Source organism: Lutra lutra, chromosome 6 (genome assembly GCF_902655055.1).
Source record: "Lutra lutra chromosome 6, mLutLut1.2, whole genome shotgun sequence".
NCBI lineage: Eukaryota > Metazoa > Chordata > Mammalia > Carnivora > Mustelidae > Lutra > Lutra lutra.
The window spans coordinates 16842756-16856916 of record NC_062283.1 but is presented as its reverse complement, the minus strand read 5'-3'; the positions used below and the strand labels follow the sequence as shown (position 1 = coordinate 16856916).

General features: G+C 43.8%; 1 protein-coding gene across 1 annotated transcript; it reads right to left on the bottom strand.

Moving 5' to 3' along the window:
• Positions 1-5554: 5554 nt before the first annotated feature.
• On the bottom strand, positions 5555-13680 carry C6H6orf52 (chromosome 6 C6orf52 homolog). Its single transcript, XM_047731960.1, has 4 exons — positions 13610-13680; positions 13191-13368; positions 8964-9009; positions 5555-5748 (listed from the first exon to the last, which is right to left on the bottom strand). Exons 1-4 carry the CDS (start codon positions 13678-13680, stop codon positions 5591-5593), a joined length of 453 nt encoding a protein of 150 aa, XP_047587916.1. The 3' UTR covers positions 5555-5590.
• Between the last annotated feature and the right edge of the window lie 481 nt (positions 13681-14161).

The following is a 14161-nucleotide window of genomic DNA, read 5'->3' as shown; positions in this document are numbered from 1 at the left end:
AAGCTGAAGGCAGATGCTTAACCAACTGAGCCACCCAGGCATCCCTTACTCTGTGTTTTTTTTTTTTTTTTTAAGATTTATTTATTTGACAGAGATCACAAAGGCAGAGAGGCAGGCAGAGAGAGAGAGAGAGGAGGAAGCAGGCTCCCCGCTGAGCAGAGAGCCCGATGCGGGGCTTGATCCCAGGACCCTGAGATCATGACCTGAGCTGAAGGCAGAGGCTTAACCCACTGAGCCACCCAGGCGCCCCACCCCTCTGTGTTTCTTGATGTCTTATTCATTCGCGGCTGCTGTTAATATATGAGTGTCTGTGGACCTGGTGACTGACAGGGTCTATAAACCTTCTGGCATGTTTGTTAACAAGTTTGCGCTGGAATCATAGCTATAGGAATGCCTAGAAGTGAGAATTGACGAGAGAGCCCCAAATCATATTGAAGTCCCAGTGGAACCAGATCAGTATTTGCTCCTAAATTATGAGCTACTTTAAGGAATATCCTACAAAGAAGAATATACTACAATATATGAATATAGTGCAATAAGAAGACCAATAACTCTCATTTTGGAATACATGCCCTATTTTCATCATAGATCTTGCCTAGAACCCATTGCAGACCTGTGGCCTATCCGTGAACTTGCAGTAAGAATATCCTCAGGTCGCTCTGAAGGCAGATGACATTGGAAGAAAGTTCAGTCTTGGCACCTCGTCACCAATGGCTGTTCCCCAGTGTTTAACTACCAATCTAACCCATTTAATCAAAGTCCTTATGATTTCGTGGGTTGCCCCGAAGAAGGAGATAAAACTGCCTTTCCCCATCTTCATGAGAGGAGGGCCCAACTATTTCATACATAGAAAGTCACTGTAAAGCAAAGCAGATTCTTCTTGTTGTGCCAAACATCATTAAAGGATTAAACATGCATGGAAGTAATAAGAGCATTGTTATCCTAGGAGAAAGGTACAACCAAACCCCTTGAATTTCAAGAACTTTGTAAAAATCGGTCTCACTTCTTAGTGGAAGCATTGGTCACCAGAAGAAAGACAGTGGAACTGACTTCTGAGGTGGCTGTGGTCTATGTCCTCCATGACTAGATGGCACCTTGGGGAATGGGCTAGTGAGCTGAGAACACTGATGGCCAAAAGCCCTATTACTTGGAGCTCAGGCCTCTTTGTACAAGATGCCCTAGTAACAGAATGTAACCCCCAGACACTGCTTTGACTTCCGGACCTGCTGCGTTCATATCAGCATTATTTGCAATGGACAAAACATGGAAACAACCCACGTGTCCATTGATGGATGAAGAGATAAGCAAACTCTGGTGTGTATGTAACAATGGACTATTCCTCAGCCATAAAGAAGAATGAGATCTTGCCATTTGCAACAACAGGGATGGACCTTGAGGGCATTCTGTTAAGGGAAATAGCCAGACACAAAAGATCACATCTTATATGATTCCCTTTCTAGGAAATACCCAGAAGAGGCAAATAGAGACAGAAAGTAGAATGGTGGTTTCCGGGGGCTAGGAGGAGTTGGAAATGTGGAGCTATTGTTCATTGGGTACAGAATGTCAGTTTTACAGATTGAAAAGAGTTCTGGAGAGAGATGGTGGTGATGGCAGCACATCAGTATGAATTATCTAATGCCACTCAACTGTACACTTAAAAATGGATAGTCAGGGGGGCCTGGGTGGCTCAGTGGGTTAAAGCCTCTGCTTTCGGCTCAGGTCATGATCCCAGGGTCCTGGGATTGAGCCCCACATCGGGCTCTCTGCTCAGCAGGGAGCCTGCTTCCCCCTCTCCATCTGCCTGCCTATCTGCCTACTTGTGATCTCTGTCTGTCAAATAAACAAATAAAAAAAAGAAAAAAATGGATAGTCAATTTTACGTTATGTGTATTTCACCAGCAAAGATAATAATAATTTTTTTTTAACCCTGCTGTAAAAGTGTTCTGTTCCAGCACCCGTGAGGGCAGCCACTGCCGCAGGGGTCAACTCCCACCTCCCCACCTGGGCCAGATCTTCACTAGAGTGGGGGGGGTGCTTTGCCCTCCTGCAACCCCAATCTCTACCTTTCTCTACAGTCAAAGGCCCAAAACTTACCCTCCAGTAATAGCAGTAGACTCATAAAGTTGTCCATTTCCCCTCCCCCATGTCTAAATCCCTCCAGCGGAAGTGCGTGGGGCTCAAGCGTTGCTTGATTGAATGTGGCATTTATTAATAGTGGTAAGACTAAGAAGAGTCCATTACAAATTTGGTAATTTTGGAACACCTATTTGACATACAAGGTGAGTAATCAAGTAAGCAGTAAGATAAAGATACACGTAATGTGGAGCTCCAAAGAAACGTCTGTGCTGAAAACATAAATGTGGGCTTCTTGCCCAGAACGCATAGAGTGGAATGGGAGTAGATGAGCTCACTTTGAGAAAAATGCAGAGACAGAACCTGCAGCACTAGGACGTTGTTAACTAGCAGACTTAAAAGGGAAACTACCACCCAAGTCTTTCTAACCTGCTCACATGGGATGGGCAAATTAAGAACCTGACTAAATATGGACACTTTGGGTTGCAATGAAGGAAAGTGAAGGACGAAAGGAATTGTATTAGAAACTGAATGATTTCCTAAAAAGGAAAGGGTACAAAAATAAAAAACTGGAGAGTACACACCACCTGACTCTCTCCCATTAGCATGACTACCTGCTTCTCTCTGTAAATTAGCTTTATCCTGGAATTGGAGACATTGCTACAGTAGCTCCTGGGCCCCATCTCTCCCAGCTTTACCATCAGAGGACTGAGTGTCTTCAAAAATTTGAATGAAGATTTGATGGGTTCAACTAGGTTATGAGATCACTCTGGCTTAGGCTGTGTTGGAGCCCAGGGATAGAACAGTCTTTAGCTGTGATCAAGAAGGGTCATTGAGAGTCCACAATAGCCCATCTATAGAAAGAGCTCAGATGTCTACTGACAGATGAATGGATAAAGAAGATGTGGTATATAAATACAATGGAATATTATGTAGCCATCAAGAAGAGAAATCTTGCCATTTGCAATGACATGGATAGAACTAGAGGGTATTATGCTAAGCGAAATAAGTCAATCAGAGAAAGACAATTACCATATGATCTCACTGATATGTAGAATTTATGAAACCAGGCAGAGATTCATAGGGGAAGAGAGGAAAAAATGAAACAAGATGAAACCAGAGAGGGAGACAAATCATGAGAGACTCTTAATCTCAGGAAACAAACTGAGGGGTGCTGGAGGGGAAGGGGGATGAGAGGGATAGGGTGGCTGAGAGGGATAGGGTGGCTGAGAGATGGACTTTGGAGAGGGTATATGTTGTAGGAAGTGCTGTGTATCATGTGAGACTGATGAATCACAGACCTATACCCCTGAAACAATACATTATATGTTAATAACTTAAAAAAAAGAAGAAGAAGGGTCATTGAGGATAGGAAAGACCTCATCAGAATCCAAGATTGAGGAGCACCTGACTCTTGGTTTCAGGTCAGGTCACGATCTCAGGGTTGTGGGGATGGCCCTGCATTGGGCTCTGAGCTCAGTGTGGAGTTTGCTTGAGATTCTCTCTCCTTCTCCCTCTTCCCCTCCCACTCATGCATGCTCTCTCTCTTTTACTCTCTTTCTCTCAAATAAATAAACCTTAAAAGAAGGAGGAGGAGGAGAAGGAGGAGGAAGAAGGGGAAGGAGGAGGAGAAGGAGAATCCCAAGATTTGAGTCAGAAAAACATTTCTTAGAAAAGATAGGCTGACAGACAAAAGTAAATGTCCACTGTACAACATGCAGACTGGTGAGGCAGGGGCCTGCTTACCAAAGGTACAGCGGATAAAGGAAGCAATGATGCCAGCCACGTCCCCTCTCCCTCTTGACAGGTCACATCTCAGTGACTCTAGGACTCCTGTTGGCATGCAGACTCCTGTTTAAACCCCAATGGAGTTCACTCAGGGAAAACTGAAGCTCACCATGAGGTCTTAAAACACCCTAGAACAATCAATGGACAACACCATGGGCCCACACCATGGTCAGCTCGCAGCATTTCCTCCCTCTTCTGTCACAAGAAAGAGTCCCATTCCCCCAGCCCCCGTCACCAAGAAGGCTACTTGATCAGAAGCAAGGATCCATAGGTCCACACAATTCTAAAGTTGCCTCATCAGACACTGGAGAGCCATCCCGTTGGCACAATGGTTTTCTTGTTCTTTGGTAAAACATAGCTATGCCAGAAATTAAAGCATTTTTCCAAGCAGCGGTCATTACTGGGTGAGCACAAGGTTCCATCTTTGGTTTTCTTAGTTCTCTGCTTGCAGCACTGCCTGTCCTTGCTCTTAGGTACTCATCTGCATGGACACAAGAACCACAAGCAGAACAGCAAAGTCCAAGTTGATTATCTAGGACCCAACATAGGGTCCCAGTGAGGGTTATCACAACGAATTAACTCACTGTTAACTCTCAACAGAAGGACTTGAATAGGTCTGAGGCCTTCATGGGGCCACACCAACCAGTGACCAATGACCACTGTTACCCAGAACTTTCCTAGAGGCATCCAACTACACCAGCCCCTAATATTTATAAACACTGTCAACAGTGTAAACAACTGTGTTTTTGTCCATTTTCCCCTATTTAGAATTGAGAGCTCCTACCCCTTTTGCAGCTCATTCCAGTGAGCAGCAATCATTGCTTTTCATACTGAGTCTGCCACAATCTGTTACTATCAGGAGAGGAGTCCTCTGCTCACACTTGACTTTGACCCTATCATCACGAACCTGAAAATTCTGAAGAATCGTTGATCTCCAACAGAGATAGCTGGTCATTCTTGCTTTCTGTGCTCCACAACCCAGCATTTGCTACCTCCATGTTACCCTTGTCCCATCTGGTAATAGACAATATAAAGACATTCTCATGCTTAAGCTGATGTTTACCCTTTTGTAGGACTAATAAGAAGCAGAGGAGATCAGAGGCAACGCGGGCTATTCCAGCAACAGGGCAGGAGACTTACCAACATATACATTTATGCTGATGCTTTCATTCTTTCGCTTAGTTCTTCTCTTATTCTAAATCTAGACCTTCTTAATCAAATATTCTCAATTTCTGCATGGGGCAGGATATATATTGCTCCACCAAACTGAGTTTCAATTACAAAACTGCCCCAAACTTAAAAGCATCATCATTCACTTGCTAACTTAATTAAGTTAATTAATTACTATTAATCACTGCTATTAATTCCCATCAAGCCAGATGATGTGATACCATACTCTTTATATATTTATATGTCTATCCATTCATGTCCCAACCAGTTCAGGTCAGGCCCATGTTCCTATTAGACCTATTTTTAAATGTCTTATAGTTCAGCTTGGTCTACCAGGATAGTTGTGGGATGTCTTTTGGCACTTACTTAATATAACACACTTCCAGAAATGGATGTGCTGGTAAAGTTTATTTACATCACATTTTATCATGTCAGTCACATTCAAGTCCCAGAAATCTGCATTTACATATAGCATCCAGTACATTCCCAGAAGACTTTTTTTTTTTTTTTTTTTTTTGCAAAAACAACAGGAGGCAATCAATAGAATAGTGGGGTAAGCTTAGTGACCATCATGCTTCTCTGGGGGCTCATGTGGGATTTCGGAGTGAACTGTATCCAAAGGTTGCCAGTGGCAACTCATGAGAGAGTCGTAGAGCTCCTCACTTTTCACCATAAACTCCTTGTTTAATTCCTCAATATTCACATGAAAGTTTGGATCTGCGAAGGCAATACAAAAAAGTTTTACACAACACATATTGGCAATGGCTTAAAAATCAGAGTTTCCCAAAAAATGAGCAGGAAAATATTGCAGACATTTCGTGTTAGAATTTTTAAAATGCATGCTTTCTTTCAATAAGATTTGAAAGTAGAAATTAAAGCTGGAAAATCACCACTACCAGACTCAAGGGGATCTGCGTGGTGGAAGAGATGGAGGGGAGGGATGGAATCGAGCGAGGTTTGGAAAAGGAGTGGACAGGATTTGGAAATGGACTCACATTGGGGCCAAAGAGAAAAGGAGGGTCAAGGATGAGCCCGGAGCTTCTAGTATGAGCACCCAGGGGGACACAGAGCCAGGGAGCCCAGAAAAAAATCCATAGGACGGGGCTTTGAAACAATAAATATGCTGCTTTATTTGCTTAACTAACAGACTGAGGTGAGTGATACAAACTATATAAAGCAACTAATTCAGAAACAGAGGGAGGCCTGGACTTCCTTCTTTAAAACCTGGAACTCGGGGCACCTGGGTGGCTCAGTGGGTTGGGCCTCTGCGCTCGGCTCAGATCATGACCTCAGGGTCCTGGGATTGAGCCCCATGTCGGGCTCTCTGCTCGGTGGGGGGCCTGCTTCCCCCCCACCCCCGCCTGCCTCTCTACCTGCTTGTGATCTCTGTCTGTCAAATAAATAAAATCTTTTTAAAAAATAAATAAAAATTAAAAAATAAAACCTGGAATTCTGTGATCAGGTGGTGTTAAGTTATCGTGAAAGCATCAGACCTAAATCTTCTTCCCAAGTTGCTGGGTTTCCAAGATTTTTAATGCCACCTCTTGTTTTCTCTCCTTGTACTGAACAGAACCAAAGAAGCCCTCTCGTATTCCTTTCTAATTTTTGCAAGCCTTAGCTCATTCAGGACCGTAATTCCTCTACTTCCAAATACTCACATGGGATCATGATACCCATTTGTATTTACACGTGTTATGGGCTAAATGTTTGTGTCCCCCTCACATTCATATGTTGAAACACTTCCAACATGATGGTGTTTGGAGATGGGGCCTTTGAGAGATAATTAGGGTTCGTTGAGCTCTGAGCGTTGGGCCCTAGTCTGATGGGGTTAGTGCCCTTACAAAAAAGGACACCAGTGCTGGGGCACTCTCTCTCCCCCTGCCTGGTGAAGATATAATGAGAAGGTGACCATCTGCAAGCCAGGAAGAGAGCTCTCAGCAGGCAGGCACTGAATCAAGTGGCACCTTAATCTCGGACTTCTTAGTATGCAGAACTATGAGAAATAACTTTGTTATTCAAGCCACCCAGTCTGTGGCATTTTGTGAGAGCAACCCCGGCTGACTAACGTCCTTCTATATTTATTTTAGAACCAAGACCATCAAGTAACTCTAATGCATCTTGTACGTTTCATGAGCCACTTCCCACTTTCTTCACTGGAGTCATTCGTGACTGTATGGTCTATGTGGCCTAGAAAACAGAAGTAGTGTGGTTAGCTATGAACCCCAGACTAATGATCTAGGCCCTCCCAGTGACATTGGCCCTAGTGATAAAGAAACATACAAAAGACAAGCTCATTACAGCTTCCCTAAACCCGTGGGCCCTCGAAACCAAGCTGTCCACCACAGCAGACACTCATCACCTGTGGTTACTGAGCACTTAAAATGAGACTAGTCCTCACGGAGATGTGATGTAATATACACTGCATTTTGAAAACTTGCTATTAAGATTTTTTAAAAAAAAATCTCATTTTTATATTTATTACATGTTTAATGAAATATTTGGGGTATGTTAGGTTATAAGTATTGAAATTAATTTCATCTGTCTGTCTCTTTTTAGCTTTTGTTTTTTAATTTAAATTGGAAAATTTAAAACTGTCTACATGGGTGGATTGGTATATCAAGTCATTTCCCCTGGACAGAGCTGCTCCAGCTCTCCCAAGAGCTTACACTAACCACTGAAGGGGCTATTCCCTGCCAGATGCTGTTAAAACACTTCCAAGCACTTCAGAGCTATTGTCCACACTTTCTAGGAGGTCGATTTTAACATCCCATTTTACAGATGGGAATACTGACGCCCTGGAGATGAGTTTGTCTGGAATTACAGCGCTCGTAAGCGAGATTTGAACCCTGGAAGTCTGCACCCAGAAAGCACACTCTTTGTAGGTTTTCCTTTAATCTTTACACTGTCTGTGGGACTGACCCAAGTAGGGAGATTTGACTTATGCTCACATGTCAATCAAACATATCTCAATAAAACCAAAACTGCCCCATAGCATTTAAAGATTGGAACAACAGTTGCATTTCATTTGAACATTGAGCACGGCTAACCTGTGACTACAAAGTCACAAGGCTGTGGGTGGGTTTGGTCTGGTGGGGGTGTCCTGGGGATGGGAGAAGGGATAAGAAGTAGACAAAGGTCTTATCTCTGCCTGTCTTTTCCACTTCTCTTTCCCATAACTTAAGTAATATAAGCCAGACATTTTCTTCCCTTCCTTGAAGAAGACACGGTCAGAAACAGCTTCTGCTCTGAGCAGATGCACTTTGTTCATACACATGAAGAACCACAAGGGGCACTTCCTGACACCACAGACAGGGCCTGTGACATCCTCCAGGAGCCAATAACCCCGAGGGAAGCTAGGAAGCCAGACCATAGTGATCACCTCATACCTCTCCCCTTAGCAATCAAAATTAAAGCAAAATTAAGGGGTACCTGGGTGGCCCAGTCAGTTAAGCCTCTGCCTTCAGCTCAGGGTTCTAGGATCGAGCCCCACATCAGACTCCCTGTTCAGTGTGGAGACTGCTTCTCCCTCTCCCTCTGCTGCTCCCCCTGCTTGTGTGTTGGCCCTCAGTGTGTGTGTGTGTGTGTGTGTGTGTTTCAAATACATAAATAAATAAATAACTTATTTTTTTAAATAAAGCAGAATTAATCCCAACGTTTCCATTTATGGAGAAAATGGATCTTAAAAACAACTTATTATCATTTGGAAATGTCCCCATTTCCTAGTCCCTCAGAAAAACCCAAACAGGTGGCTTTACTCAAGATTCCCACAGAAGCAGTTTCCCAAGACCAGACAAACTGCTGAAGAAAATAGCTTACGGGACCTTCGTGGGGATTTTCCAGTAGAATCTCTCAGCTCCTAGCCAGCTGAGTAATGAGTAACCTGGAAATGGGTTAGCTTTCTTTTCGACCATGGCACACAGGGTTTCTGTTACCTTCCAGTGGCTCTTCATCTTGCTTCTCAGCCAGTGCTGTGCTTTCCTACAAAGAAATCAGGATGTTGAGGGAAAAAAGAAAATCACTTTTTCTTAAAGGTTTACTATCAACACATGCTTTTAAAGAAAACATCAGCTGTCAAAATTACGAAGGACTAGGGGCGCCTGGGTGGCTCGATCATTAAGCATCTGCCTTTCGCTCAGGTCATGATCCCAGGGTCCTGGGATCGAGCCCCACATCAGGCTCCCTGCTCAGCACGAAGCCTGCTTTCCCTCTCCTAATCTCTCTGCTTGTGTTTCTGCTCTTGCTGTCTCTCTGTCAAATAAATAAATAAAATCTTCAAAAAAAATTATGAAGGACTATACTTATGAAATAGGTGAATGAAGTCAAAGGAAGAAAAAAATCATCAAGGAGGAGCATGCCTGACAAAGACATCAGGCATCTCTGAAGCTTCTGGGAACTAACTGGTCTTCCAGGGCCGCACATGAACTGGACACCAGGGACCCAGGCATCCAGACTCCACAGTCCCTGCACTAAATGCCCAACTCTCTCCCGGGGGCTCTGCCCTTCCTTCCAGGTGACAATCTACAAAATCTTCATGAGCATATTCTCCTTGTAACCTTCTAATCACACCCCAAGCCCACAGCTCAGCTAAGGACCAGGACGGTATATGCTTAAGCAGATAAAGAGACCATAGAAAAGCAAACCAGTCAGTCAGAGAAGTAAATTCCAGAAGCACTCCCCAGATGAATCTTGGTTGGTTAACCCAGATCCTACTGGCCCTCCTGGGACAGTTAAATTTTTATGATTCCTCTCCAGTCACCTGTTGAGAAGTGTCTTTGTCAAGGATGTACAGCTGTTCCAAGGAACCAGCCCACCCAGTAAGAGCCCTGGTAGCTCCTGGCACTGAAGAAGTCAATTAAGCCTCCCTTGCTAAGATGGATGAGATTATATTGAAAGCCAAAGAACCCCTAGCTCTTCTTTTCAATCTATCCGAAAGTATGCCTCCCTTCCCCTCAGAAATAGATCCCGGTTTGGAAAATAAATTATACGGTTACCCTAAGTTTCATCTCACCATTGGCATATTTTTCCTATTTAGAGAGGGCAAAGACAGCCAGAATCTGTGCTTGAATGAGGCCTTTCTTAGGATACAGTATTTCCAAATAACTTCACATTTCCTCTTTTTCAATACATGTTCTGGTAAATGTGGATCCTACACTACCAGGGTGCGGGGAACAGATGCTCTCTAGAGACAGTTTCTCTGTGTGAGGGGGCACCTGGGCACTGCCCGGTGTCCTTGAAGAAGGGCACCTCTAGTAACCTTCTTCTGCTAGCGATAGTTTGGGACAGAAGCACTGATGGAGCCCAAAGATCTGAGAATCATTTTGAAGACATCCACTTCCTCTGATCTTAAGACACACTGTCAAAAGGCAGGGGGGGGTTCTTGGGAGGCTGAGCTCTTGAAGAAGAGCTAAGAACACAGGTGTGCTATATAGTAGGGGAAATAGGCAATAAACTGTGACATCTGGCAGAGGTCACGCTTCCTTAGGCAAGACTAAAACAAGGGCATGTGATTGAAAGAGACCCACCGCACACAGCTTTACCACCTGGAATCTTGATGATCTGCTCCTAACCAAAACCCGCCCAGGAAAGCAGGCAGGTGGCACAAGGGTGCTCACCACAGCCACCAAAGAGAATATATTTATAATTCTTGAAATTGCATGTCATAGTAGTAATTTGCATGGTGAGTGGGCTGAAAATTCCAGAAGGCGTCAACAAAAATGGAGAGAAGAAAGTGGGGGGCAGGGTGGACAAGAAGAGAAAAAGAGGAGTTAATTTCTTTTTAAAATGTTACTTATGTTTCTTTGTTCTTTCGTTGTTGTTGTTGTTGTTGTTGTTGCTGTGTCTCACTGTCTTTTATTTCTCTGTCTGGTGTTAATTTCTTCATTTTCTCGGAGTTCACAGAAATCAGGAAATACTTTTGTTTCCGAAGTTGCTGATCTACTCAAACCTACACTTTTCTATTTAAGATAAAGTTAACCACCAGAAGAGACCTAGACCATTTTCCAAAAGGTCAAAAGAACTGAAGGGGTGGAAAGAAAAAAAAAATGTGCTAAAACCTCAGGCAATGTAGCAAGTTTTTTTTTTTTTTTTTTTTTTTTGTTTTGTAAGTGATGCAATAGCAAACGTCTACTAACAGGGTAAAACCTGATTTGGGTTTAAAAAGAAAAAAGCCAAGAAATCTAACAAGGTATTTTCTATAGAAGAAGGCACATCTAAAACAGACTTGAAAAACTGAAAATGAAAAGTTTGGAAGAAAACAAACCACAAACAAATGCTAGGGTTAAAAACCGAGGGCTTAATTATTAAATTTAACTCTGGGCTTAAGGCACAGGCCATGCCACAAGGAGGACATTACCAACAGATTGGAGACAAAGCTAACACCTCAACTGCTATGTGCTAGTTTCCATAATATCTAAGTATCTACAAAGTGAGAAGAAAGGGGGCGCGCCTGGGTGGCTCAGTGAGTTAAGCCTCTGCCTTCAGCTTGGGTCATGATCTCAGGGTCTTGGGATCGAGCCCTGCATCAGGCTCTCTGCTTGACGGGGAGTCTGCTTCCCCCTCTCTCCCTACTTGTGATCTCTCTGTCAAATAAATAAAAATCTTAAAAAAGGGGGGCACCACCAATGGGGAAAAAAAAAGGTGCACAAAAGACATCGAGGAGGTCACCGAACACAGATACCAAGAAACCAGTTTAAAAGGTCTTTGCTCTCAATAATAGGCAAACGGCTTCCACACCTGTCACACTGGTTAATCACACACAGAAACATAGGCATGCATACCCACAGCAGCCATGAAAAGTGTAAACTTAGGAAAGCCTTTTGTGTGTAATTTGCTGTCTGAAATTCTAAATGTTCTATCTTTGATCCAGACCTTCCACTTCCAGAATTTTTTAAAGATCTATTCGGGAGAGAGAGGGAGGGAGGGAGAGATAGAGAGAGAGAGAGAGAGCCCACCACAAGTGTATAAGTAGGGGGAGTGGAGAGAGACAACCTCAAGCAGACTCCTCACTGAGCCTTGAGCCCAGAGCCCAATGCGGGACTTGGTCTCACAACCCTGAGATCATGACCTGAGCCCAAATCAAGAGTTGGGACCCTTAACCAACTGAACCACCCAGGCGCCCCTCTAGAAATTTATTCTTAACCAAAAAACATTCAAATACTCAGAGATAGGTGGAAGTTTGTTAAAGCACTGAGAACATTCAAAGTGTTAGTCAATAAGGGATGAGCTAATATCACAGAACATCCAAATGGGCAACTTTTTTTTTTTTTTTAGAGTTTATTTATTTATTTGAGAGAGAGAGACAGTGAGAGAGAGCATGAGCAAGGAGAAGGTCAGAGAGAGAAGCAGACTCCCCGTGGAGCTGGGAGCCCGATGTGGGACTCGATCCCGGGACTCCGGGATCATGACCTGAGCCGAAGGCAGTCGTCCAACCAACTGAGCCACCCAGGCGTCCCCAAATGGGCAACTTTTAAAGAAAGCTCTTTATTAAAAAGGCCATCTTTGGGGGGTGGGGAGGGGACCCCTCCTAAGGCAACCTATAAGCAGAAGCAAGCAAAGAGTAAACCAGTATGTACTACTCAGCCTGTTCTTGCTCAAGTATCCCCCATCTCCCTAAACAAAAATAAAGCCCAATTGTGCTGATTTAAGAAGAATAGAAGAGAAAAATGTAGAGAACACAGATACACTTGAACAAGACTTTCTTCTAAGTGGGCAGGAGATGGGGAAGAGGGAAAGGATGGGGAGAAGGCTGAGGGCAGTTTTCCCTTCCTTACTCCAGTACTCCTGTGCGATTTTAGAAATTGCTTACTTTAGTAACCAAAATATCAGAATATCTTTGAAAAGCATGTTAATGTTTTCTGCTATTGCAAAACAAAACTACCTCTACTCCTATTTTGAGTAAAACTGAATGATAATCTAAAATTTAGTAGTAAGAATTTGGGCACACACGCCACCAGCCTAGGATTTTTGTTTTGGGAAGATAGTCATGACTTAAATTGCAAATTTCTCTAGTCATCCGCTTTTACTCTCTGGTATTAAAATGGGGAGCAAAAGCCATGGCTGTGGGAATTAGAATAAGAGCATCTGGGGGGTGTGAAGTTAGGAAAAAGATGCTTCTAGGTTGGGCACGTGGATGATCTAGGAATCATTTCAGGGAGGGATACCTTAGGCGTGACCAGAGTTCCAGCTGGGGGTCCAGAGGTCTCCCGCACAGAAAGGTCAAGTCCATTTCCTTGTGCTGCGCAGCCACAGCTATAGACAGAAAGGGAGTAACCGCTGTGCTGTTGCTCAAACCAGTTGCCTGAGTGGTAAGCCTGGCAGGGCTGGAGCACTGGCTTCCCCCTAATAGTGGAGGAGAGACAACAGGAATGACATCACCAACCGAGGCAGACTCATTCAGAACCCCAGGTCTCTTTCTTCTTTCCCAGGGACTAAGGGGTAAGAGTAAGGATGATCTCTGCATCAATTGTTTAGGAACACCTATTTCCAAAGCGATAGTTTGTAAATTGCCAAACATCATGTAAGAAATCGAGCACGGATGGCCTTCATTTTCATTATTCAGAGTAGGGAAAAAACAGCTTACCTTTGCCAGTACCAGTAATAATGATTTTGTGGAGCTACGCCAAAACCTGCAAAACTCTCCTGTCCCGCCATTTATCTAGAAACTTGACAAAATGAGACCAGGTCTCCACAGTTTTTATTCCTGCGTCAGTAATTCCAGGTCAGGGGACTAACCCCTCTTCTGCCTGCAAATACCTCTCACAGATACCTGAGAACAGTAATCACACTTAGTGACAATTCCTGCTAGGCAATGAATGGCTTGATTTTCACTACAATGGGGTTAAGGTGTGGCTGGGGCAGGCGTCCATAGGGGTCACCTGGTAGGGACTTCTACAAAGTAAGGAGCTGGCTTTCATCCGGCTAGACCCCCTCTTCCAACTGCTGGCCCCCCCGGGAAGGCAGCCAGAAGGCAGCGGGGACAGAGAGGAGGGTGTGTTTGAGGGACCAACTGAAGTTTCCATCCCACTCCCTACAATAATTAGTCATTTGTAATAACTAAAACCTTAAGACAAAAACCACAAATTGATGTTTCCTTCCTCGGCTCTGCTATCTGCTAACTATTTGATCCAGCAAT

Excerpts from the sequence above, each read along its gene's own strand:
- C6H6orf52 (XM_047731960.1), bottom strand. The coding sequence starts at position 13,680 with ATGGCGGGACAGGAGAGTTTTGCAGGTTTTGGCGTAGCTCCACAAAAT. Across the intron at positions 9,010-13,190 it reads GAACTCTGGTCACGCCTAAG|GAAAGCACAGCACTGGCTGA; the intron begins GTATCCCTCCCT and ends ATTTCTTTGTAG. Across the intron at positions 5,749-8,963 it reads AGATGAAGAGCCACTGGAAG|ATCCAAACTTTCATGTGAAT; the intron begins GTAACAGAAACC and ends TTGCCTTCGCAG.